We start from the raw sequence: 25,636 nt of genomic DNA on the forward strand, positions 1-25,636 counted from the left end.
GACGCCATAAATTTTTAGTCGAGGGAAGTGCGGGGTACGGGGAGTTAGATCCAAGAAATCCGAGCGTCTTTATTGTAGAGTGCGTATGCACTCATGGACAATTTAGCGTGTGCCGATAAACATTAGCGGAAGAATAGTGGGGCGCGTCTTCGAGGATGAAACTATCTACAGGGTGGAAACGATAAGTGATCTCACTCGATTATTTCTAAACTACACAAGAAATCGAAAAACTGGTTACTGATACTGAAAGTGCTTCACGAGCTCTTTCTAACGGTATCAGTAATAGGTTACAGAATTAACTGGATCTATCCGAAAATTCAATGTTTTCAGCCTCCATACTAAATGTATGCCAGCCACACAATATAAAGTGTTAATATTTTTTATTAAATAATAAACACTTAAAATGAACTCGTAAATTGCATCCTAAATTTAAATTATTCATGGAAAACATTGGTTCTAGGCTTTACTTGTTATAATATTATCAAGACATGAGTACCATGACTGTGGCAGTACTAAATGTATGAAAGTTGGAAACATTGAATTTTCGGATAGATTCAGTTTATTTTGTAACTTATTATTGGTACCGTTGGATAGAGCTCGGGAAGCACTTTCATGATCAGTAACCAGTTTTTGGATAGCTTGTATAGTTTTTAATATTAAGTGGTTTTACTAAATGTATGGAAGCTGGAAACATTGAATTTTTGGATAGATCCAGTTTATTTTGTAACCTATTATTGGTACCGTTGGATAGAACTCGTGAAGCACTTTCAGGATCAGTAAGCACTTTTTCGATATCATGTATAGTTTAGAAATAATCGAGTGAGATCACTTATCGTTTCCACCCTGTATAATTATGTATTTAATACGGATGACAGCGCATAAACTAGCAAAAGGGGATGCGCGATGCCAATAGCAAGAGCGTCCGCGGGAGACCAACTTCTTGACATTCCTTTACGAGCATGTCTTGTTGTTTACTATGTAATATTTACTGTGTCAATAAAGTCTTTTCCATTCTATTCTATTCAAAATACTGTGGTACTTTTCTACGAGTGCTAAGAGTGCTATTTTCCTACAAAAATAATGTACTATACTGGCAAAAGTAAAGCATGACAATCCAACAATAATACAATTAGGCTGTGTCGCAGTGTCTGTTTTTAAGTGCCTAAAAGCCTCGATAAATCGAAGTGAAACGAATACTTTATTCGGCGCAGACTCTTGGCAGGCGGTGTAATAAAACAGTGCATATCACATTTTCTCTCGCACTGACACTGGTTATGGGTGACGTCATACAGAGGCAGGCATAGCGTTGCCGCATTGTTTATAACACGTACTTAATAATTTATAAAAAAGCGGCGAGTGTGGATCTCTGTTTCAAAAATTACTTATGGCACCCGGCTGCCACGAGTCTGCGTCAAGTATGGTAAAAATTTTAAAAAAATTGTTCTAATTTAGTTAGCAAAACCATTTACCATAGTATAATTACTCTGTGTGGCACCAGCTTTACGTTTCATAAACAAAGGAAAAAGATAACTTTGTACAACCAAAAACAACATTACAGCGAAATTTCGCTTTTCATTACAATTGTCTGTGCAAACAACGCGGGAGTGATTCCAGTATCTCATTTTTCACGGAGTTCATTGTTTGTTGTTCATAAACAAATGAAACGTGAAATCGAAAGCGTGCACTTCCCAATTATTAATTAACATCAGGTGATGGTTTTTAAGTCTTCAATTATAGTTTACGTTGACATACGAGGGGCGGCTGAAAATTTCGCGGCCTAAGGTACTTAGCGATGAGTAATTAGCTTGTTACTCATATCACTAGTTGCGACACTCAGTAGTATTATAAAAAGCAATCACTAATTAAGTTTGCACTGATAGTTCAATTTCTATCGAACAAATTTTCGCACCCCCCCTGGAAGAAGTATGCAAGTCCACTTGTGCGATTTTTTTTTTATTGCACTAAAAAATCGAGGAGGAGGTAATACATATTGTCAATTTTTTTCATAATTTTTCTCTTAAAAATGAAGAAATTATGTACAAATATGTAAAATATTGCAACATTAAAATATCTAAATTTCCATAACAAAAACGAAGTAAATACAAATGTATTGTACTTAATTGTTTAATAAAGTTCCGTATGGGGTGTAAGGGGGGAGCGCACTCCATCTAGCTTCCCCAAACGTCAACCTCACCTGCACGTGGTGCACCCTGCTGCTACTGACGAGGCTCTGGCGCCCGAGGAAAGGCGGGATATCCTTTCTCGACGTGGAGGGGGTTTTGTAGCTTTACCCGAAATTTCTATACAAAGTTACCCACGTGTTTGTGCCGTGCGTGGAGACCCGTAATGACGGAGGAGAGGATCCTGGAAGCTGAGACCGATCGAAGAAGGTCAGTTCGCCGCAATTTATTGCGCGTCTTCGTATTGGTCAACACGCAACTTTGGCCTCAAATTCGGATAAAACGGGAGGTTGGAGTCTAGCCAGCTCCAATCAATCGGCTGCGGCTACTAGTAGGCTGGTAGTCAGGCGAGTGTCGGGTGCGAAGGATCAGGCAGACGGCGGGCTCGGCAGCAGTGTGAATGGTCGTCACGCTCGCTGCACTTGCTCCAACCGTCGCGATCTGAAACTTCGTAGCTTTTTATATTCTTCTTTCTTCCTACTCTTTCACTTCTTTCTTCTTACTTCTCCTGGCACTATACTCAAAGTGTAGCCCTGGGTTTGCAGTGCAAACTCCCCATTTGCGGACTCCGAGGAGGGTGGGGAACACGGAGAGCGAACTTTTATCCTTTTTTAAAAATATGGCTACAAAAAACAAAACTCCAACGACCAATCCCAGCTGCGAGGCAGCCAATCTTAAAGACCCGAAATCACTATTCCTGAAAAATAAGACACAAAAATCTCCTCCCACCACAAGCGTCAACAAAAATCTACGGTCTAACAAAGCACCAACTAAAACAGAAAACATAAAAAATACTTCTCAAAAACCACAGCCTGAAACGTCTGAGACACAAAACCTTGGGTCTCCAAAATTGACACCAACCTCTTCGTCCCAAGGGTCATTACAATCGCAAGACATTTCATGTTCCCCCATGATAATCATTCCTGAGGATGATTATGAAACACCAACTCAAAGTCCGATACCTAAAACACAAATGGATCCATCACGTCTTGCTCATCCCATGCTTGAACTTGCAGCTTCTGAAGACGATGTTACAGACCTGCAATCCTATTTGGATACCATTTTCCTGCTCACCGGTAGCATTATGTCGGTTGTCGACTCTAAAAGTGTCTCAGCCTCCAACAAAAAACTAGTTTCCCAATCTGCGGAGGAAATACGAAAAGCCTCTAATAAACTGCAAAGAATTCTTTCCAAGACTTCCGAATCTCCTACACAAGTAACGTCTACTTTAGAACTTGAGATACAGGAAATAAAACACGAATTAACAAAACTCAGACACGACATACATCCTCATAACTTAGTCTCAGCTTCCTTCCAGAGGAAGTCAGCACCTTCATATGCATCAATTGCAGCCACTCCACCAACTAACAAGACAACAGTACCTAAATCAAAGCCAGCACTCATTATCACTTCTAAGGCTCCAGTCAAAAGTACAAGCGAAACCCTACAAATTTGGAAAAAAAGTGTGTCTTTCACAGACACCAAGTTTGCACCGGCTAACATCAAGTACGTCTCAAATAATAAATTACGAGTTGAGTTTGATAATGTTGAACAAAGAGATGCCACTTTGTCAAAAATAAAACATCCTGAATGCGCAGTTAATGCAGAGATCTCCAAAACTCTTCAACCGATGGTAATCCTCAAAGGCATATCCGAAGAAATACCACCTGAACAACTTTCTAAAATACTGCGCAACCAGAACACATCTCTTGAGAACACTGTCACTAAGGATGACGACTTACTGTTTAAGTTTAAACGAGGCAACCGGAATAAAAACCTCTATAATGCTGTATTCATCACCTCACCAACAGTCTGGAAAGCAATTGTTACATCTGGAAAACTAAACATTGACCACCAAAGAATACATGCAGAGGATTATATACCTCTACTGCAATGTTTTAAGTGCCTGTCTTTTGGTCATACAAAAAGCAGGTGTCAACAAAACCACATCTGCTCATATTGCGCGTCTTCCCAACACGAATACAAAAATTGTCCGAGTAAAAACGATCCATATAAAATCAAATGTCACAACTGCACTGTTTACAATCACAAGCACAACATAAAAAACGGAAAATATAAACATAGTGCTACATCTGACATGTGTCCCCGTGTATTCTTCATGTCCAACAAAATACGCAGTAAAACAGATTATGGATTATAAAGTAACTAAAAGAACGCACAATACTAAAAACATCGCTCTTAAATGTATACAGATAAACCTTGGTCGTAACAGGACTGCACAACACGAATTGTCAGTATATCTAAAAGATAACGACATAGACGTTGCCTTTGTTACTGAGCCATATACCGGTAAGGTGGGAACTCTTAAAACTATACCAGGATATCTTTTGCACCAATTTCCATCTTATCTGCCTGTTAAGTCAGCTATTATAACAAAGTCCAACTTATGCTCCACACTTGGTAATACAGAATTTTCTAACTCCAATCTAAGTATTATACAACTTAATCATTCTTCAGGTAGAAAAACATTCTTAATCTCAGTTTATATTGAACCATGTACTGACCAACATAACACACTAAATAAACTTGAACATTTCTTGAACAAAACATCAGGCTCTTCACATATTATTTGCGGTGACTTCAATGGATGGCATAGTCTATGGGGATCTCAAAGTAATAACAGAAGAGGTAACATTGTTGCTGATTTCATAACGGTTAATAACTTATTAATATGTAACACCGGCAATACTCCTACATTTGATATCGTGGTACATGGTCTTCCTCGCCGCACAATTATAGATCTCACGCTTATTTCCAACACCAACTTGTTAAATATCAAGGATTGGGAAGTCAACCTTGGTATTTGCCCATCGTCAGATCATAATGCTATTGAATTCTGTGCCCTACTTGGACGAGAACCTCCAACTAAAAATCATAAACTCACCACCTTCAAATATGACACTTCTCATATGAAATGGGAAGTAATAGCTCCAAAATTCACGCAAGCACTAATGGATCTCATTCCACAAAATACAGATATTAGTAACATGAACGTTGCTCAGCTCGAAGACTTCACATCTTATCTCACCAATGCCATTCAAAAAGCCTGTGATAAGGTATTACCTCACTCTAAGGGACCGCCTCAACGAGCCCCTTGGTGGAATAGCAATCTTGAACAGTTAAAATTATCCGTGATCCAAAACCACCATAAACTTCAAAAAGCTATAAGACAAAAGCTACCTCTTGATGAAATTCTCCAAGAACGACTTCAGTTAAAAAAGAAATATTCGGATGCTTTTTGCACTGCTTCCACAGAACATTTTAGGGAATTTTGTAACCGTCAGAAGAAAGAAGATGTCTGGTCGGTAACCAACAGGCTACTTAAAACTCGCCCAATTACACAACCTCCTGCAACACTACGTCTTGAGGATGGCACCTATACTAAAGATTCCATAGAAACTGCCCAGGCTCTCTTAGATAAATTCTACCCAAATGATACAACAGATACCACTAGAAAACAATCTTTACTTAGATCACAAATGCCACATCCTATTAACACCCAACTTGAACCATTATTTACAACCAGCGAAATACTAGAACATCTCAAAAACATGAATAGTAAAAAAGCCCCTGGCCCAGACCACCTCACAGCAGACATCTGTCTTAACTTTACACTAGCTTATCCTTCCATCATTACTGACATTATGAATCGCTGTCTCACACTTGGCTACTTTCCAAAAATTTGGAAGGAAGCCTACGCTAAAATTATACCTAAACCCAATAAATCTAACTATTCTGAAACATCTTCATTCAGACCTATCGGTCTCATTAACGTTTTCGGCAAACTGCTAGAAAAATTAGTCATTAGTCGTTTAACTTATTACATGGATAAATCTAACGCACATTCGAAACACCAATTCGGTTTTAAACAACAAACCTCTACCGTTAAAGCAATAACCAGTGCCTTAGACATCATAAACAAAGCAAAGTCCAATAAGGAACACGTTATCGCCGTTTCTTTAGATATTAAAGCTGCTTTTGATCACGCTTGGTGGCCAGGTATTTTCAACAGATTGCGCTCCTTGAACTGTCCTAGAAATCTGTATTATTTACTTTTGAATTATATCTCTGATCGGAAAGTAACTTTAAGTTTCGGTGATTGCAGTGTCAGCAAAACTATGACAAGAGGCTGCATACAGGGTTCAGTATGCGGCCCCAGCCTATGGAATTTAATCCTAGATGAACTGTTATTTATGCCATTGCCTTCCGGATGTTACCTCCAAGCATATGCAGATGATGTTTTATTAATTGTTCACTCACTTAACATTCAGCACCTAGAATCATCTACCAACTTAGCACTAAATAAAATTTTAGAATGGGGTGAGAGCGTTAAATTAGAATTTGGACCATCTAAAACACAAGTAATTGGATTTACTAACAAATCAGAATATTGTAAAATTAAAGTTCATGGACAAAATAATAATATAGCCTTTGTAGATCAAATTAAATATCTAGGGATTATTATCGATAAACGATTAAATTTCATTAAGCATTCTCAATACGCGATAGATAAAGTTAAAAAAATATTTTACAAAATTGTTACCTTTGTACGACCCACATGGGGAATTCATCCAGAAAATATCAAAATAATTTATAAACAAGTCATCGAACCCATTATTTCTTACGCAGCTAGTATCTGGTCTGGAGCACTCAAATATAAATGTGTTCGAAAACGCCTACTTTCCATACAACGGCTCTTTGCGATCAAAATTGTTCAAGGCTTTCGTACTATCAGTACTCCAATATCTATTAGTCTAGCTCAATTAATACCATTGACAGCTAAAATAACAGAAATAGCTAATATTGAAAGAACTAAAATTCTTGGTACCACAACAGTTATACCTGAAGATGTCTCTATAGAAACTCCCGCATCCACAATAGAACTTCTCCATCCATCTTTAAGACCCTCCATCAATTTTCAAGAAATTTCCTCCGCTGAAGATGTAGATAAATTAAATACTAAGGAATATTGGCAAATTTATACAGATGGAAGCAGACACGATGACAGAGTAGGAGCCGCGTATGTTGTAATACATCCAAATAACGACCGTACTATCAAAAAACTAAAACTCCACCATTACTGCTCAGTTTTCCAGGCCGAACTTTTTGCAATGGAAAAAGCTTGTAAATGGATCATCGACAACCAAGTCAAGCGCGCTATTATCTTTTCAGATTGTAAGTCCGGCCTCACCGAAATTTCTAATCCTAACACTCGAAATCAGATTGCTGTTAATATACACCACTTAATCCATAAAGCTCAAGTTGCACGATTAACCATCGAGTTTATATGGGTCAAGGCTCATGTAGGCATTGGTGGTAATGAGGCAGCTGACTTGGCTGCTAAGGCTGCGGCTTCATTAGAGACAATTCCCGATTTTAATAAAGTTCCCATAAGCTACATTAAACACAAAAATAAAATAATATCAGAACAGGAATCCAAAAAACTCTACTCTACACCAGATAATTGCGCGTACACTAAATCCTGGCTCCCTTCGTATGAAAATCTTATCGAGTTCATATCACATATCAAACCCTCCTTTTCTATTACTCAGTTACTCACAAACCACGGATACCATAAAGAATACCTCCACAGATTCAAGATTACTGACAATGACACATGTCCCTGTGATAATATAACCACCCAATCAATGTTGCATCTCGTTCAGGACTGCCCAAGATTTCAATCAACAAGACTTAGCCATAATATAGTTTGCCAAATTTACAACATCGACCCATTCAATTTCCAACAAATTATAACCAAGCAAGATTCCATAACAACATTTACCACCCACATTGAAAACATAGTTAGCAACCTAAAATCTTTCAACAATTAAAATTCTAAATCACGTAGGAGAGAGCAACGCGTAAACCGATAGCGCCGCGCTCTCTCTGAAATTAAAAATGCCCAAATTAAAAAAAAAAAAAAAATAAAGTTCCGTATGAATAATAGCATATTAATAGTTACGTACATCTTCCACGAAGACTTTAAAAAACATTTTCGCGTATCTATTGTTGCATACTTATTTTAGGATATTATTTGGTGGGTATCGTAGTGCAAGTTCAGTTGCGTAGTTTTTCCACGAAACTTTTGTGCACATTATGCTGGTAATTTTGTGCAAATCTAGATGCCTAATTCTTCCACGAAGCTTTTATTCGCATTATAATATATAACAATTGATACGTTATTTTCTACGTAGATATCTTTGTGCAAGTCTAGTTGCTAATATTTTGCGAAGCTTTTGGCGATGTTGTATTTTATACCGATACTAGCTTTCCGCCCGCGGCTTCGCCCGCGTGGAATTTTGTCTGTCACAGAAAAACTTTATCGCGCGCGTCCCTGTTTCAAAAACCGGGATAAAAACTATCCTATGTTCTTTCCCGGGACTCAAACTATCTCTATGCCAAATTTCATCAAAATCGGTTGCGAGGTTTAAGCGGGAAAGCGTAACAGACAGACAGACAGACAGACAGACAGACAGACAGACAGAGTTACTTTCGCATTTATAATATTAGTTGGGATTGATACATTTATTTAGATGTAATTAAGTCCTTAACAAAGCACAAATTAACTTAGTTTCAGTCATTTAAGTATCCAATCCACTCCTTTTTGCACTAAATACCCCAGTAAGACTGTGTGTTTATCAAAAATTCGTCCCAATGATTACTTACCACGTGGTAAAATTATCGGTCTTTATGAGTACAAGATCCATTTTAAATTCTGTCTCTCTCTTCAGTGAATCGTTACCGTAGTTATCGTGATAAATTTTCATCTTTCCAGAGCCGCATGTGTTCATTTATCAGCTTATGCGTGTATTGCCAGCGTGACAAGGTATGTATCTATACGTCTTTTGGAGCAGTAAGCAACAATCGGTGTGTCCCCAATTATAGAATGACACAAGTTTATATGTATTTTAAGGATTATTGTAATCAAAAGGACATACTCGTAATGGTCAGACGTTTAAAAATGCAACAACCTGATACAAAACTGTTGCCATCTTTTCGTATGTAGGTACGATGAGCGAATACTGACTGTATTCTTTTCAGGTGGTACTTGATCGACCTTCCGCAGACCTCCACGGATTGTACTTGCCACTGGAATGTAGTGCCTATCCTAGTGTTGACGCTATTTGTCCAGTAAATTGCAGTTATTTCCAGGCCTTATGAAACTCCTGGCTCAGACAAAGTTCCTATCCTGGTTGCTTCACAGGTCCGGCCACTCTTCAACAAAGCGTATAAAAGCACCTATAAGTTTTGGACCAAATAAAAACTGTTCTTTTTTCTTTATAGGTTCAGCCAAACCAACGCAATCTCAAGCGATCAGCCGGCGTGCAGTGATAGCGATTAGACTTAAGATTCGGCCAAACCAACGCGATCAACCGGCGTGCAGCGATGGCGAACAATGCATTTAGGTCTGGTCGCCATCGCTGCACGCCGGTTGTTCGAGTGTGAACCTTATAGGATTTGGAAGTGATGTCACCAACGAGTTCAATGTGGGTAGCTTTTGTAGTCATGCAGACAATAAATATCACTATAAATATTATAGGCTTCTATAGTTTTGTTCCCTTGGACATCAAAATTTCAAAGGGTCCTTCAAAATCGTCTCCCTTGTTCATGAATTGTCTAGATTGAGATACTTGCTGTTCTGGTAAATCTACCATTATTTGTACTTTGGTAGTAGCATTCAATTTAGCACAATTGAAACATCTGTGCACGTATTTTCTCGCCAATGGTTTCGCCTTGATAATCCAAAATGTGGAGCTGTATCAGCTTTCTTATGAATTATAGTATTAATTATTATAAACGTTTTCGAATTTCTCCACGACGCGGTTTGCAACAATAGATTTCCACCTATTCGTCTCTCCAGACAGCTAGGCGATAACAATAGAAAAACCTGTTCACAGTGTTCGAACATCTGTGAGGTTGGTATTCTTCACATTACTTCTTCTCATTTGCTTCATCCAGTTTACTCAAAGCACCACATAGCTCAAGACGTGATAAAAAAAATAGTTTTTTGAGAGCACTTGAGTTTTTTAGCAATTAATTTCGTTTTAAATCCTTCATCTAGTTGATAGTGAACGGCTGCAGTTTATTGCACTCACAGAGGCATCGCTAAATTCAGTGTATTGTATTTTTACTCGGCCTGCATTCAACGCCTTCGCGCTACCTTTATCAGGTCGTCAGACCACCTTGTGGATGGATGTCCTAACGCTGCGTTTTCCGGTACGTGGTGTCCGCTCCATAACCTTGCCTGCCCCATCGGCCGTCAGTTCTGCGTAAGTACTATGTGCTTCCAACCGCGCGATGTGGAAGTCATTGGGGGAGGCCTATGTTCAGCAGTGGACGTCCTGTGGCTGAAATGATGATGATGTATTTTTTCTCTCTATCTATAGATAGTATACCAACCTATATCTGTATTTTGTCAATGTGAATCAAATCCTGCCGTATCTTAATCCAATCTTTTTCTAAAGAGTTACTTATCTTTCCATCCTTACTAGTTTTTTATCAGCCAAAGTTTTTTTTTTTTTGAAACAAATAAATACTTTCTATTCTATTTCCATTAGAATCTTAGCCATGACTGTACTTAACGCTAAGCTCCAGCCAAGGGGATCAAAAAGTTTGATCAGATGTATCAGATAAAATTGTTACGTTTCATGGTTGGTTTTGCAATTTGTGGTATATTCACATTGTATTGAAATCTGTGCTCAAATTCCATTCAGTACCCAATGCTTGGACTGTTCCATCAAGGTTCATAAAACTACTTTAGCTTATATTTTGTTGTCTTCTATTGACTTCATAAACTCAACGCAGAACTAGGTAGCAAAAGGTATTTGACCGCAATTGCATGTGATGTTAAGTGAGATGCAGTATAAGATGATAGATATCTACCTGTAAGTGCCTATAAGGTCCGGTATAGTGCTCAGGAGAGACAGCAGCAGGCAGCGACCTGTTCGCATTATAAAAGAGTTTATCGAAACGCTTAGTGCAAGCTGGTGGAATGTCGACAATGTAGGAATGATACGTTAACCAGCGTCTGATGATGGAAGGGGGCTGGTGGAATTAGGTCGTGTAATTCCTTCGCACATTCTCTGAAGTGTAACCTGGTAGATGGTCACATCAGATGTATTATTATCTGCTCTGTAAGTTCTCATTAAATTATAGCATTATAGCTTCAATTGACCAGTCCACTCCTGATAAAAGGGACACTGAGGGATTTATTATTTTATAAAAATCGGTACTCCGGTAATCCGAATCATTTTTTGTCACATAAATCTGAAGATCATCTTCATAATGTCATCTATGAAGCAAACACGTTTCATCTCATTATAATATTTCTCGGGTTTTCTTGCAGCTGGGAACCTACAAGCAGTTCATTATTCAGTGAAATATAAATCGAACCTTAACACAAAGCATCAAATATAATCGTGCGCGAGTTGTCTCCGTATTATTCCAGACGACCGCATGATGAGGTAAGTATACTGTCAGTCTTGTTTCTTTTTCTTTTTCAGGTAGGTATCTCTTTTAATAAAAAAAATCTGTGTGTTCGTTAATATTTTTTCAGGTCTAGTGATTTCTGTAGCTTCCTTTCTAATTGAACGGACCTGTGAGTGGTTATGTTTCTGGGTTTTTTAAGGGAAAGGAGGCAAACGAGCAGACGAATCACCTGATGGTAAGTGTTTACCCGCCGCCCATAGACACCCGCTCCTCGGTGAGTTACAGGTGCGTTGATTGTCTTTAAAGTATTAGAGTCTGCTCTTAAAGGTTTTAGGTCGTATTGGTCCGCAAATACTGCAAACGGCAGTTCATTCCTCGGTTTGGTGTCTGCAAATGGTGATTGTGGATTTTCTGTTTTAAATGGTAACTTTACAAAATAAGTAGATAGTTATTTTGTAAAGTTACCATTCTTCCGTAAAAAAAATGTCCTGAAGCAGTGGTTGGGTTAATACTGGGGAGTGTAAAACTATAAAAGTGCTTTATAAAAGCCTTCTTGCAAAAATAAATGAGTTTTATGCCCGTTTTCACCATTAATCCCAAATTTTTAAGTGACCCCTATAAAAACAAAATTCCTGTTATGTATCACCATAGAGGTCACTTACAAATTAGGGATTGATGGTGAAAACGGGCATTAGTCCTTTTGATAGCTCGTCTCTCCCTAAAAATGCAATTTCCGAAAATTATAATATAGTTATGCAAAATTATTGTAACTTTTTGATTTTGAATAAAGCTATAATTTTAAATACTACCTTATGTAATGTAATTTTTCACAAGGTAAAAGTACGTTATCCTTTTTACGAATTTATTTCAATACGAATAGTTCGAGGAAAAACTACGTAAACTACACTTACACGTTGAATGCACGACTAAATCTGAACGCCAATAAGTGGTTATCTGCAATAATACCAAACAGCATGTATTCCTTTACATGTCAACAATGCAATATTCATAATTACAACAACAAGTGTTAAATATGTTTCGCGGAATAAGTACGCAACGCTCTTTTTTAACTTTTTCTCAAAACCTATTAAGTGTATTTTAAATATAAATACATGGGCCCCTCACAGACATTTTTAGCTATCTTTTGATGTATAACACATATTTTTAATAATGGTAATAAATTCGCATAAATAAGGATATATAAGAATTCCGCAAGACAACGCGCCCGTTCACGCCGCACGTGTTGCGAGGCCAAGCCCTGAAAGACACCGGGTTCTCAGAGATTGACCACCCACCATATAGCCAAGACCTATTACCGAGCGATATTTTCCTGTTTTTTTTGAAAAAGGACTTACGGGGCCGGAGATATGCAGATGACAACGAAATTAAAGCTGCGGTTGGTCGTCATTTTGAAAAAAAAATTTTTGGGTGGGTAAAGGCATTGTATGCGAGATTTAAGAAATGTATTTCTTTTGAGGGAGATTATATTACAAAATAAAAAATAGAAACCATTTATTTTATTTCATTAAGTACCTTAGGCCGCGAAATTATCAGCCGGCCCTCGTATTTATGCGCTGCTGCAGTGGCGTGAAGCCAAGAATAACCGAACAACAATATTTCTTTCGCTGATGTACTTTATTTTTTGCGGCATTGATGATGCGACGATTTCAATTATGGTATCTATATTCATTATGATCAAAACGTATAAATTTTGTATGTTACTTTGATTTATTTATCTAAATTGAATGTTTATCAAAGATGTACGTACATGCTTTTATTCTCTAAGTACGGCTCCGGAATAGAGACCTAATTTAACATTAGACAACTGTAATTTATTAATACTCGGATTAAACGACTTGTGCCAATAAGTGGTAGTGATGGTGATAAAGACAATAATGCGATTGAGCTTTGTCAGACTTCATTTAGTGAGCTATACGATAGAAGTGATGGATACTATCTGGTGATCCATACATACAATGCTAGACGATAAATAAACCAAAAGTAGAGTACTATAAGCCCAGCTGTTATAAAAGTATAAAATTATTAAGCTGAAGACAGTTTAAGAACTAACATAATTCTTTTTTAAAGTAGACAGTCTACTTCTTTCTTTTCAGGGCACTTAAACACGTCCCAAAAATAGCTTGCCCTAACAGTAGTAGGGACAACCATATCGGCTAGTGCTGAAGTGACGGAAAAAAGTTAACTTTGCTAGCCTAAAAGGCTCTATCTTATACAATTGTATTAAAACGGATTTTGTTGTCACCAGGGACGAAACGCTAGAAGCGCTAAGCGACGCGCAAGTGGTCGCGCCTATAGTGCTGACCGCGGATACACACTCGGCGTTGCGAAGGAACTCGTATCTGTACGTGTTCGACTACCAGACGAAATACGGAGACTACCCTCAGGTAAGTTTCAATAACTTCAACTTTACACTGCCCGACGCCCGTATCTTTGGATTTACGGGACTTCCCCTTACTAATAAAAATTACACGCTCGTTAAACCGTGTTTTAAAGTAACGTTTAGTATGGAAATGTCACTTTAAAACAGTTTTCAACAACTGTGTAACTTTTTATTAGTAAGGGGTTTAGAATTCACAATAATTTTCAACAAAACCATGAAACGGTATGAATAATAATCGACATGGGAATAAAAGTGCTATTTTTGTTTGAATTAAAAATTAAATAATATTGAATCTAGGTTATGACTACGGTCTTATTAAAATTATTATTGAAGAGCGCAAGTTTTAAGTTTTATTTCAGACAGAAGCCTGTATTGTGTGTACCTTACCGAATATTGTTTTCTGACTTTTTTAACCTACAAAGGACGACCTAAATTCATTATTTTACTTCGAATAAAACAAAATAAAATCGACTTCTCTCAAAATTAGAGTTGGAAAATTCTATTATCGATCTTTTAATCTCTTTTCTTGCCTACTTACCCCAACTACTTTGAATTGAGGACTAAATGTCAAGAATACTTTACTAATAAAGCCAAATATTCAGATCGCTTTGGAATATTCGAGAATACCTCGCATTTTTTGTACCTTAACTAATCTTAAACAGATAATGCGGGGCTTCTGAGAAATAATTGAAAGCAGCTCTTTATTCTTAGATTATTTTATAAAAGGGTTTAAGAGTACTAGAGATATTAGGTATTCTATTGTACTAGCAATGTTCTTTGCAGACTACATTATAGATGGGGTAAATATAGATTTGAGATTGTCTGAGTGTGATATGAGTATTCATTGTCTTGATAATTTTGTGACAGAAAGCTTTGCTATGTTTTCGGATTACTATGCCTTTTTTTTACGATTACGAAGAAAAATAGGTTTTAAAACGAAAATTTGGATTTATCATTGGAAATAAATATGCGGCTGTACTCTGAATAGCGATGGATTTAGTAGCTTCATTAGATATGATGTAGCTACAACTTGAAATAAAAATTTTGTCTTAGAAGATACATTATGGATGCCAAGTATCAAATTGTTTATGGAATAAACGAATTGGACTATTGCCCGTTTTCACCATCAATCCCTAATTTTTAAGTGACCCCTTAGGTAACCCATAACAGGAATGTTGTTTTAATAGATTGATGGTGAATACGGGCGTATGACTAATAGGTGTCATGGGTAGTCCTAATTACATTAGTTTAAATGCCAATAACAGCAGCAGTATCAACTAAACTGGCTGCACATAATGATTGCTTCTCTAATTAACTTCCAATTACTGCAACAGCCATGGTACACCCTGTAATTACCCACGATTTTCGACGAACCACAGCGTAAAATTAACGAACAGGTCACGGTAAATGGAAAAGAAGAAAATGGTTTTTGTAAGAAATCGAACCAGATCGAATTTTTTTTTTCAGGTTGAAATTTTTACAAAGATTTGTGTATGTATCCGTATTTGTGTCCTTTTGGATTTTTTTTGAAAAGGGTTAAATAAAAAAAACTAAAAGTATTCAAATCAGAATTCTTCGTAAATTGTAAATAACCTCCTTACGTAACCTACTCATAAAGGATAGTGCCAGGGTCTGGACCAAGTGTTGCCCAGAATCAACCCATAGTGCATTTTGTTCCTCAGGCCTATACTAATGTGTAAACCGAAGCGCACTGAAATCTATCCCTGGAGTTAAGAGAAAAAGAGTTTTGTGATGAATTATTTACATACAAAATATCATCGATGTATACGTACTACGCATTAGATTTCGCGATTGTGGCATTAAATAACACTCGCTATGTTGAACTTAACCATAATGCATCCGTATACTTTACTACTACTTTTTACTTTAGTGCGATTTAAACATTCTTTATAAACGATCTAGCGCTGTTTTAATTGTTTGGTAAGTTGAAAAAAATCATTATTTCCAAAATGAAGCTAGAAGTTTTAGTTTTCTATACTTGCAAAAAATCAATTTATTGGTGTATTACAATCGATTATTGAAGTTATTGTAAGCTAAAACTTCTTGCTCCATTTTGGAAATAATTAATTTTTGTCAAGTAACCAAACTACTGCAACAGCGCTTGATCGCTTATAAAGAATGTCGAAGTCGTACTAAAGTAAGGTGTACGGATGCAGTATGGTTAAGTTCAACGTAGCAAGTGTTATTTAATGCCACAATCGCGAAATCTTATGTGTAGTACGTATACATCGATGATATTTTGTATGTAAATAATTCAAAACAAAACTCTTTTTAACTCCAGGGATAGATTTCAGTGCGCTTCGGTTTATAAATTAGTATTGGCCTGAGGAACAAAATGCACTATCGTTTCATTCTGGGCAGCACTTGGTCCAACTTCCATACATGGATTGGCACTGTCCTTTATTTTTTATTTTTTTGCTACACCAGCGTAAAAAGTCCGTACTATCTGTCCAATCCTTTACACCCCACGCGGCCACGGTCTCCGATTTTCAACGATCGACTAATTTCATTTTGAGCGCAGTAATTGCGGCCAATTAAGCCTGGCCCCTCTCCCAGCGGCGTCGCCTCCGGCGCGAGGGCCAGCGCTGGCCGGCGGCGGGCCCTGTTATTAATACGAGGAACTTACCTCCGCTCGCTAACGAGACAGTCGGTTCGGACTGGCAACAAATTGCTGTGGAATCTAACTTTTGCTAAAAGTCGCTGTTAAACTATCAGATGTGCGACATTTGCTAATTTACCATTTAAAAATGATGTCCGATGTTTACTTTGGCACCACTTACGTACAATTTCACCTACTCTACTCTACACATATTACTAGCAGTGCCCGCGACTTCGTACGCGTGAAAATCATTTTTGCTACGCACCTATTACTCGTAGCGTGATGGTATATTTTTTTTATGCATGACAAGGCAGGTATTTGACCACAATCGCCTTTAGCCTTTATCGATAAATTGGCTATATAACACTGAAATAATTTTTCAAATCAGACCGGTAGTTCCTGAGATTAGCGAGTTCAAGTAAACAAACTCTTCAGCTTTATAATATTAGTATAGATAAAATACCCATTGTTAAAATATTGAACTGTATGAATAAGATGTAAAAATATTTCAATAAAGTGGGAATAAATGAAATCTTACCTTCCCGTACATGTTGTTGTACCTGAAAAAAAAAAAAATTATTAATCAAAGCATAATATTATTATATTTAACAATATTGGTAAATCTCATGCAAACATTAATATATTTTAAAAACTAACGCCCGTATTCACAAACAATACTATGAGGTCTCACAGTGCGCGTGAACGAACAGGGTTACATACGAACCAATCACAGAGCTCTATTTAACGCTGTGAGTTCGATTTGCTGCTTCACTTAAGCAAGCATCGTTTGTGAATACGGACGTAAATGTCACACACGCACAAAATATAATATAACAAGAAAGATTCATAAAGCGTATTTTTCTAACAGCGACAAGGCTGCATCCACGGTGAGGAGCTGCCGTACATATTCGGAGCACCCCTGGTGGGAGGACTAGCACACTTCTCAAGGAACTACACCAAGGCCGAAGTATCGCTGTCCGAGTCAGTCATGCTGTACTGGGGAAACTTTGCTAAAACTGGGTAAGATATGGATAAGAAAGCTAGAAGTGTAATAGTTCGTATTAAAGATCCGAAAATAGATGATCAAAAACCTCGTTTTACAATAAAGTATAAAACAGTTGATATTTCTTTGTTTAGGAACCCAAATGAAGCTCAAGAAAGTGACCCAATAAGAGCTGGAAGACAAGAAAGAGTTCGGATGAAGAACATCGAATGGACTGCGTATGAAGCGGTCCACAAGAAATACCTCAACATAGACACTAAATCCAAACTGAAGAATCATTACAGAGCTCACAGGTTAGTAAAAGTGACAAAAAAGTCACAGGTAATCACAATTGCAAAGATTCTTATAATCTCATTGTTCGCAGACTCTCGTTCTGGCTGAATTTAGTCCCAGACCTCCATCGCCCAGGAGGTGATGACGTACCCTCGTCTCATCACCAGCTTGAGCACGAAGATGCATCACCGCAACCTACTCTTAAAACATTCAGTCCTCCTTTCAAGAAGACGACTGATGTCATCATCGATTCAGGTCTTGCGACCAAAGTGCCAGTTCTAAGCGTTTTAAATATAACTTCTCCATTGAATTTCAACATTATTGGTCTGAATCCACCAACGCAAAGTACTGTTAGTACTGATGTACATAAAGATTCATCCGCCACATCTCCTCCTGAAGATGGGTTTGCAGCGTACTCCACTGCTCTTAGCGTGACAATTGCTATTGGGTGTTCGTTACTGATACTAAACGTTCTCATCTTTGCTGGAGTGTACTACCAGAGGGACAAAACGAGAATGAACGGCCAAGATGGTCATGCAAATGGCTCGCATTTAAAAAAACGTGCAGAGAATGGACAGATGCCGAACAACATTTGTGGTGATTTAGAAGGAGCATTAACGTACCAGACCAGTTTAAAAAACGATCCAGCTACGATTTTGAGTCATCATCATACGCATTCTCATCATCAGCTACCTCCCCCGGAGTTTGCTGATCTCCCGAGCAATAACGTGGCGGGAATGGCAACGCTGCCAAGGGCGCCGCCTCCTCCAAAGCTCGGAAAGAGTAATATAAATACTCTAGCGAGCGGCCAGTTGCCAGAGAACCAGCCGTTGCTGTCCGCACATCAAATGCAGATGATCAACACGAGTACACTCACGAAGAAGAACACCCAACTGAACGCGAAGTCCAACGTCACAATGGAGGAGTTGAGAGTGTGACGTCAGAGGGCCTGACTGCAACGGGCTGGCAGTTGCAGCGACGTGGCCCATCACGATGAGATTGTGTGACTTGGGCCGGACCTTCTCAAGTGTGTGACGGACTACATTTAAACTTTTTAGACTGTCCCGTACCACTTGCGTTTAGAAGGCGTTATAATAGTGAAGTGACTTGAACTAAAGTTTAATCATATCCGTATAGTAAAGACGCCAGTGGGTGAATTTAAAGTGTTAATAGTGTAGCGGACGATATGAAATTATGTAACGTTGTAAATTATTGTAAATATTATACTAATGTGAAAATTGTATATAATTCAGCAGCTCAGCCGCATATCCATCCTAATTACAATTGTAATCTTGAAAATAGGGAAATTGTAAGATATGTGATGAACAACTTCAGTCTAGGCAGCATTGAGACGCGAGGCGTGCAATCTGTTCGATTGACTGAAATAAATTAATGAATTGAAAAATTTAGAGAATAATGTAAGTTAACGAGACACCAAAATTATTGTCGCATTGATTTGTCAAGTTAGAAGCAATAACAATCCATCGAAAAGAAATTTTTAGTGTCTCCGAGTGTACTCTACTGATCAATCGATTATCAAGATCTGTCTATTTTAGCAAGGATGTCATGAAGGAATTGGAGCATTTTTTCGATAATGCAATAACTCTCTTGTGTACTGTTGACTCGGAAACTGGGTTCTTTTGACGAGAGTAGAACCATAATGATCCAGTCACTTTAAAGGATTTGCCATTTGTTCTGCGGTCAGGTTTTCATTGGTCGGTCTCTACACTGTATTGATGCGATGTCAGATCGCACGCGGGCACGAGCTAAGAACGCAAACTGACAAGTGATTTGACCTGACCGCATCCAGTGTAACAAAAATGCTTAAAGGCAATTTAACATTTGTGGACTTCACAAGTATAGGGTCGCTATGGTTTTAAACTCATCGTTTAGCTATAAAAGACTTATCTGATGATGATTAACCGGTAGACATTTGTAATTTTTTTCTTAACATAGACGGACCAATAGCGTTTGTAAATATGTACATAGAGTTAGGAAACGGTGTAACAGGTTGTAATGATCCTCGGTTTCATCACACCACGACTGAGCCCGTAAGTATCGTTGTTTCCCCTATTTATTGTGATTTGTGTACTGTGATCTATAATTGTATAATTTTCATGTGTTCCCCTTTTCGTGTATTAGGTGAAACCTTTAATTTCGTCTGTAGAAGCAGCTGAAATTTCAAGCGTGTGTAGAAAATTGCAGAACCTTTGTATGTTGACTTATTTTGAAAAATAAATGACTTTTACTATGTTCGTAGATAACATCATGAATACTAGTAAAATAAATATTAAATTGTAAACTCATGGTAAAGTTATAGAATCATCAACTAAAATAAAGTAAGCGGCATTATTTTTGATAGTTAGGTACGTTCGCTATGTTTTGAACCTCTGACGTAGACCCTTTAAGTATGTTTTTCTAACGATAATTGAGTAAGATTGTGAATTGACGTCGAATGATGTTTATTTAAAACCCGTGCACAATTTTTTTAACTAGTCTAATAGAAGTCTTTACTTCGAAATAACGTACTTACCGAAATACAGACTAAACATTTTAATAAAACAAAATGAAAACTAACGAGTTATTTTATTTAACCACGTAACTGTAATATTCTGAGATAAATAAATATCACGAGCGAATAGAAATTAAATAATTAGCTTTTATCAAAAGACAATTACACAACAAAGTTGGCTATATCTTAGAGAAAAATCAGTATGACATACCTATAAAGGTTTCACTAAAAAGGGGGACGGGGGACTGCCTTGGGACGAATTTCTATGGTATGAAGAAACTGCCTGTAATAATTATACTCATATTAAAATTATAGTAACATGAAGATGGGAATTCGGTATGGTGAATATTAAGGTGATGTATTCTGGATTAAAGCTCTAAAGAGGTGCATTTTTAAAAAGCTTATGCTAATGAAGTCGATATGCATTTTCCTCCAAAAACTTGAGTGTTAATTCCAACACAGCTAATTTGTGCACTCGCCGGTAAAATGACTCTCAACACCTGTTCCAAGTCCCAGCTCGGCTTGACAGCTAACTACTAAGTGACATGCAACTCTTGGGTACTTCACTTGATAGTGATCGCGACGCTAATAACTGCTCGAGTTGGTTATCGCAGACACATTTTATTGGAGCATTAAAATTTAAGTAGTGTTGGATGATTTGTTTGTTTTTGAGGGTGAAATTATGGTAAGTATTTTTTTGCTTATCTTTGAATGAGTAAGTATTAAGATTATGTAGACGCCGTTTGTTAAATACATAATTGCTGTGATAATGATTTTGTAATTTAGTCTGAAATAAAGTAGAGCTTGTATTATGGCAGCCAGATAACGGATAGGCATGAGTTAATAATGTATTATTTTAAATCTTTACAAAGTATAAAACAAAGTCGCTCCCGCTGTGTGTATTTTAAGCTACGTGACAGATTTTAATGCAGTTTTCAGTAGTAGATGAGTGATAAATGGAAAAGGTTTAGACGATAGTAATAGCATAGTACATAGGTAGTACCCGTATATAGCTGAAGCGAGTCGTTAGAATCTAATAATAAAATGCTCATACAACATTTGCCCCGAGCAAAACTCAAACCCATAATGGAAAAATAAAATCTAGTATGCGATACACCAGCCCGAGCGACTCTCAAAAAATATGTTTAAAGGTATGTATTTATAGAAATCACCTAGGTAACTGAACTGTTTAATTTATAAATGGGTTTAATCATCTGAATATCGAGTTCAAAATATCACAACAGAATTTATTCAACGTAGGAACAGAAGTTACTCTGAATAAGTATCTTCACGCACGCTCACCGTTTTTTGACTTAGCTTAATGTTCCAACTCATTGATCAACATCAGTATTATTCATACAATTACAATATTTATTCAGAAATATATCTTCGTACGCGCTGAATTCGAGTCAAGAAAGCATAAATATGAAATTATTTACATTCGAGATCTACTCGTACTTATCTGGAAGAGTATTCAGATGTCAAAATGTAGCTAGGAAATATTATGGAGCTAGAGTAGAGACACGAAACCCGCTAACCCGCCGACATTCATCATCATCATCATCATCATCATCATCATGTCAGCCACAGGACGTCCACTGCTGAACATAGGCCTCCCCTAATGCATTCCACGTTGATCGATTGGTAGCGGCCTGCGTCCAGCGCTTCCCGCCGACATTAGTTGTCGGCTTTTGACAATTTATGTTATCAAAAGTCATAAGTCTACGTCATTGACATGATTTAAAATAAAGCCGTCAACACCAAGCTGCCGGGCTCTCGGCGGGCTTGGTGTGTGTATAGTCCTATAAAAGCCAACAAATAATTATACTATTTTAAGTTATTAATTCCAGTATTATCCTTTTCTTAAGCAGAAAACGGCTTGAGAATTTCAGGATTGTTGCCACTTCTCATAATGAGTGGAAAATTAATGCACATAGCTTACAAGCCACTACAAAATCAATTTGCTAAGAAACCCACACCAGCACACCGCAAAGCTTGCAGTTTATTTAACAAAGTTCGAGCTCTAGAACTATGTAGTATAGTTACATAGCTTTACACACGTTAATAAGGCATGCTGATTTTACTGTGTTACTGGTGCTTCTACTGTGGTACTGTTACTATACTGTTGTTGGATTGAACTATCCTTACCTAGACAATGATTCGATTCTCACTATTTTATAAGAGTTCACAAATTTGGATTAAAAATTGTTTTAATCGTTTAATGAAGAGCCTAACTACACAGGACGATCCACAGTAACAACATGATTATATTTTATGCATTACTTAATTATTTGTTAATTTGTTGGTCACAAAAATATATTTTTTCAAACCCAATGACACAGCTAAAATACTGAACCAAATAAGAAAGTACCTGCCTAATTAGCAAACCACATCTTAAGTTCAAAACGCAATTTAATACTTAATAGAAAACATACTTTAATAGAAAAGCCTGTACCAGCACATAATAGAGGAGGCTTGAAATATCTTTAAAAGTATAAACTAACTCCCCCACCCACCATAAGTCGAAGCACGGCTGAAGTTTTCAGTTTAAGCACACGTGCATCGCAGCTTCGTTATATTGCAAAATATTGTATTTTCAATGAGACGTAAAATGAAAACAGTTAATTATGAAAACTAAAAGACTTGGGAAACTATACTCTTACTATACGAGAAACTACTTATGTTGCGAAAAAGGGAGAGCATGAAAATGAGCGCAAAAAGCTAAGTTGTTTTCGCGCCAGCTTGTTGAGAGGTTAGGTCAGCCTTTTTGTAAGGAAATAGGAATGTCCCTGTGTCTTGTTTATCGATGATCGATAAAAATAATTGTGAAAAGTAATAATATAAAATTATGGTAAGTAATTAAAATATTTTACATAATAACAACCCACTAGCTAGACAATTCAGATAGAATTACATAATTTCAGTTAGCTTTCCAAATTAGGTATTTCATTAATTATGTAGTTACATGCTCTGTAGTAAAATTAGTAGAATTTCATTATGTAAATGGGAAATGGAACTACAATTAACACTGATTGAATGATGTTTAATTATCAGCTAACTGACACCGCAGTTAACGCAGATATCTTTTTCATTTAACAATAGGTTTGACGTTTTTAGTCTCGTAAATATCGGCGATTAAAAAAAACATAAACGTTGAATATGGCTGATAAAACGTTAGATGTCAATAGTTAAGTAGTAGTAAAATGAATAGAGCTAAAAGCTTTTCCAACACGCTATCGCTTTTTGAACCACTAATGCCAATCAGAATTACAGAACACATTAAATAGGTAGGTAGATTTTTTTATGCAAGACATGGCAGGTATTTGACCACAATCGCACCAGTTAAGTGAGATGTAGTCTAGGATGGTACATATCTACCCTGTAAGTGGCTATTCACTCTCGCCTTGAAAAGGTCCGGATTAAAGTGTTCAGGAAAGGCAGCAGCAGGCAGCGAATTGCAGTCCCTAGCTGATCGCATTATAAAAGAGTCATCGAAACGCTAGATAGTAAAAGTGACATCTTCGATGGGTGCATCGATGTCGATATAATTTTACACACATCTCTTCTTGAAATTAAAATTTTCGGCACCCATAGCGGATCCGGGTTGCTCCGGTAAGTTAATTTCCGGCTACCCGCAGTATATGGGACATTTTTGCTTTGAGCCGCTTTTTCATAAGGGTCTTCATGTAAATACGGTAAAACGCATGTTGAGTAGGGATTATCATATTAAGGAGCGAAAGGTATTTAGGGAAGTTGAGAAGTACTTTTGGAGTAGGTACCTACCTGTAAATTTTATGGAAGTGAAAATAGATCAAGCGCGTGTGAGTGACCTGTCGAGTCCAAAGCTGGATTTAAGTACGGGTCGTTTTTCGTACAGATTACGTTGCAAGTCGTACCGTGTTGATCGTAAGATCATTCGATGTCGCAAGAGATTCTATCTATAAATACTAATATTTAAAGTTAAAGTGTTTGTTTGTTTGAACGCGCTAATCTCAGGAACTTACTGGGCCGATTTCAAAAAATATTATACAGTTGGCAATGTACGTGATGCCTAAGCACTATAGGCCATTCTTTTGGCGGAGTTTTGGGCCGACACTGTGTAGGTTTGTTGTCGACACGACAAGAAGAAGAACTTTAGGCTATATGTACCACGGGCGAATCCGGGGCGAACCGCTAGTCATACATTTGTCACAGTGCATTTTTTGATTTTATTCTCTCATGCTAACATACGTACTATGGCAACATTTCATTACAAACTAGGTACCAATACTAATTTTCTAACGCTTATGGAATTAAACCACCACCATTGTAATTATCAGGTATTCACAACAAGCCTGCGGCATCTATCAAATTTCAGATCAAATCACAAACAAAACATTGTTAGTATAATTTTGGCAATACATGAAATACTAGCCCGATTCATTATTCTAATTACTATCCGAAACGGTAACAATGTTAGTTTTATGCAGAATTTAATAACGTAACTGAATACTAAGAACTAATATTGCAAATTAATTTATTGTTTTCTGCATACGAGTTCACCTTAATATGATTTAGGTATTAATAAAACAATTTTAAGCTCTTAATTATAAACAATGCAAAACAAAACCATAAACCATAAACTGCTATAAGAACACAAGCCAAATATTGCAGATTTGAATCTTGCTAAAGGCAATGTTAATAATATGATAGACAAAGGCATTAATTAAGTGAAATCATGTGAAACCAACGATCTAGCGAAGTTTTAAATAAACAACTTGAAAAAATCGAACTACCCAAGGCGGGACTCGAACCCACGACCTTCCACCACAGAATAAGTAATAGTACAGGTACAGAAGGATTACTCCGCAAGACGATTTAAATAAATGCGAGTCTTGCTGCGACGCGATACAGTGGAATTCAGCTCGCACAGCACTACGTACCTACAATTTTATTCACCTACAAGTTTTGTCTCTTTCTATCGCGTGCCTCTGAACTCTTCTTACGCTGTTAGGGTTGCTGTCTAGTGAAAAAATAATTAATCTACTTATTTGTAATGAGGTACGTATGTAGGTAAGTAGGTACGCATTCATTATGGAAAACGAACGAACGCATTCTGAGCAGTAGTCATGGTAGGTTAGGTTCTTATACTATCCTAAGAATTATTGATTACCTACATGGCCAACATACCTTTCAGCATCTTTGAGAAGCGAAA

General features: G+C 37.2%; 1 protein-coding gene across 1 annotated transcript in view; it reads left to right on the top strand.

The window, feature by feature from the left end:
• Window positions 1-20,507, top strand: part of LOC135085468 (neuroligin-4, Y-linked-like) — a 104,490-nt gene extending 83,983 nt beyond the window's left edge. The window contains exons 9-12 of the mRNA XM_063980264.1: window positions 13,900-14,038; window positions 17,523-17,674; window positions 17,792-17,950; window positions 18,022-20,507. Coding sequence (XP_063836334.1) covers window positions 13,900-14,038; window positions 17,523-17,674; window positions 17,792-17,950; window positions 18,022-18,868 — 1,297 coding nt within the window. The 3' untranslated portion in view covers window positions 18,869-20,507. The remainder of the gene's footprint in view (window positions 1-13,899; window positions 14,039-17,522; window positions 17,675-17,791; window positions 17,951-18,021) is intronic.
• Window positions 20,508-25,636: the final 5,129 nt, after the last annotated feature.

The sequence above is a fragment of the Ostrinia nubilalis genome, chromosome 2 (genome assembly GCF_963855985.1).
Source record: "Ostrinia nubilalis chromosome 2, ilOstNubi1.1, whole genome shotgun sequence".
In the NCBI taxonomy this organism is placed as follows: Eukaryota; Metazoa; Arthropoda; class Insecta; order Lepidoptera; family Crambidae; genus Ostrinia; species Ostrinia nubilalis.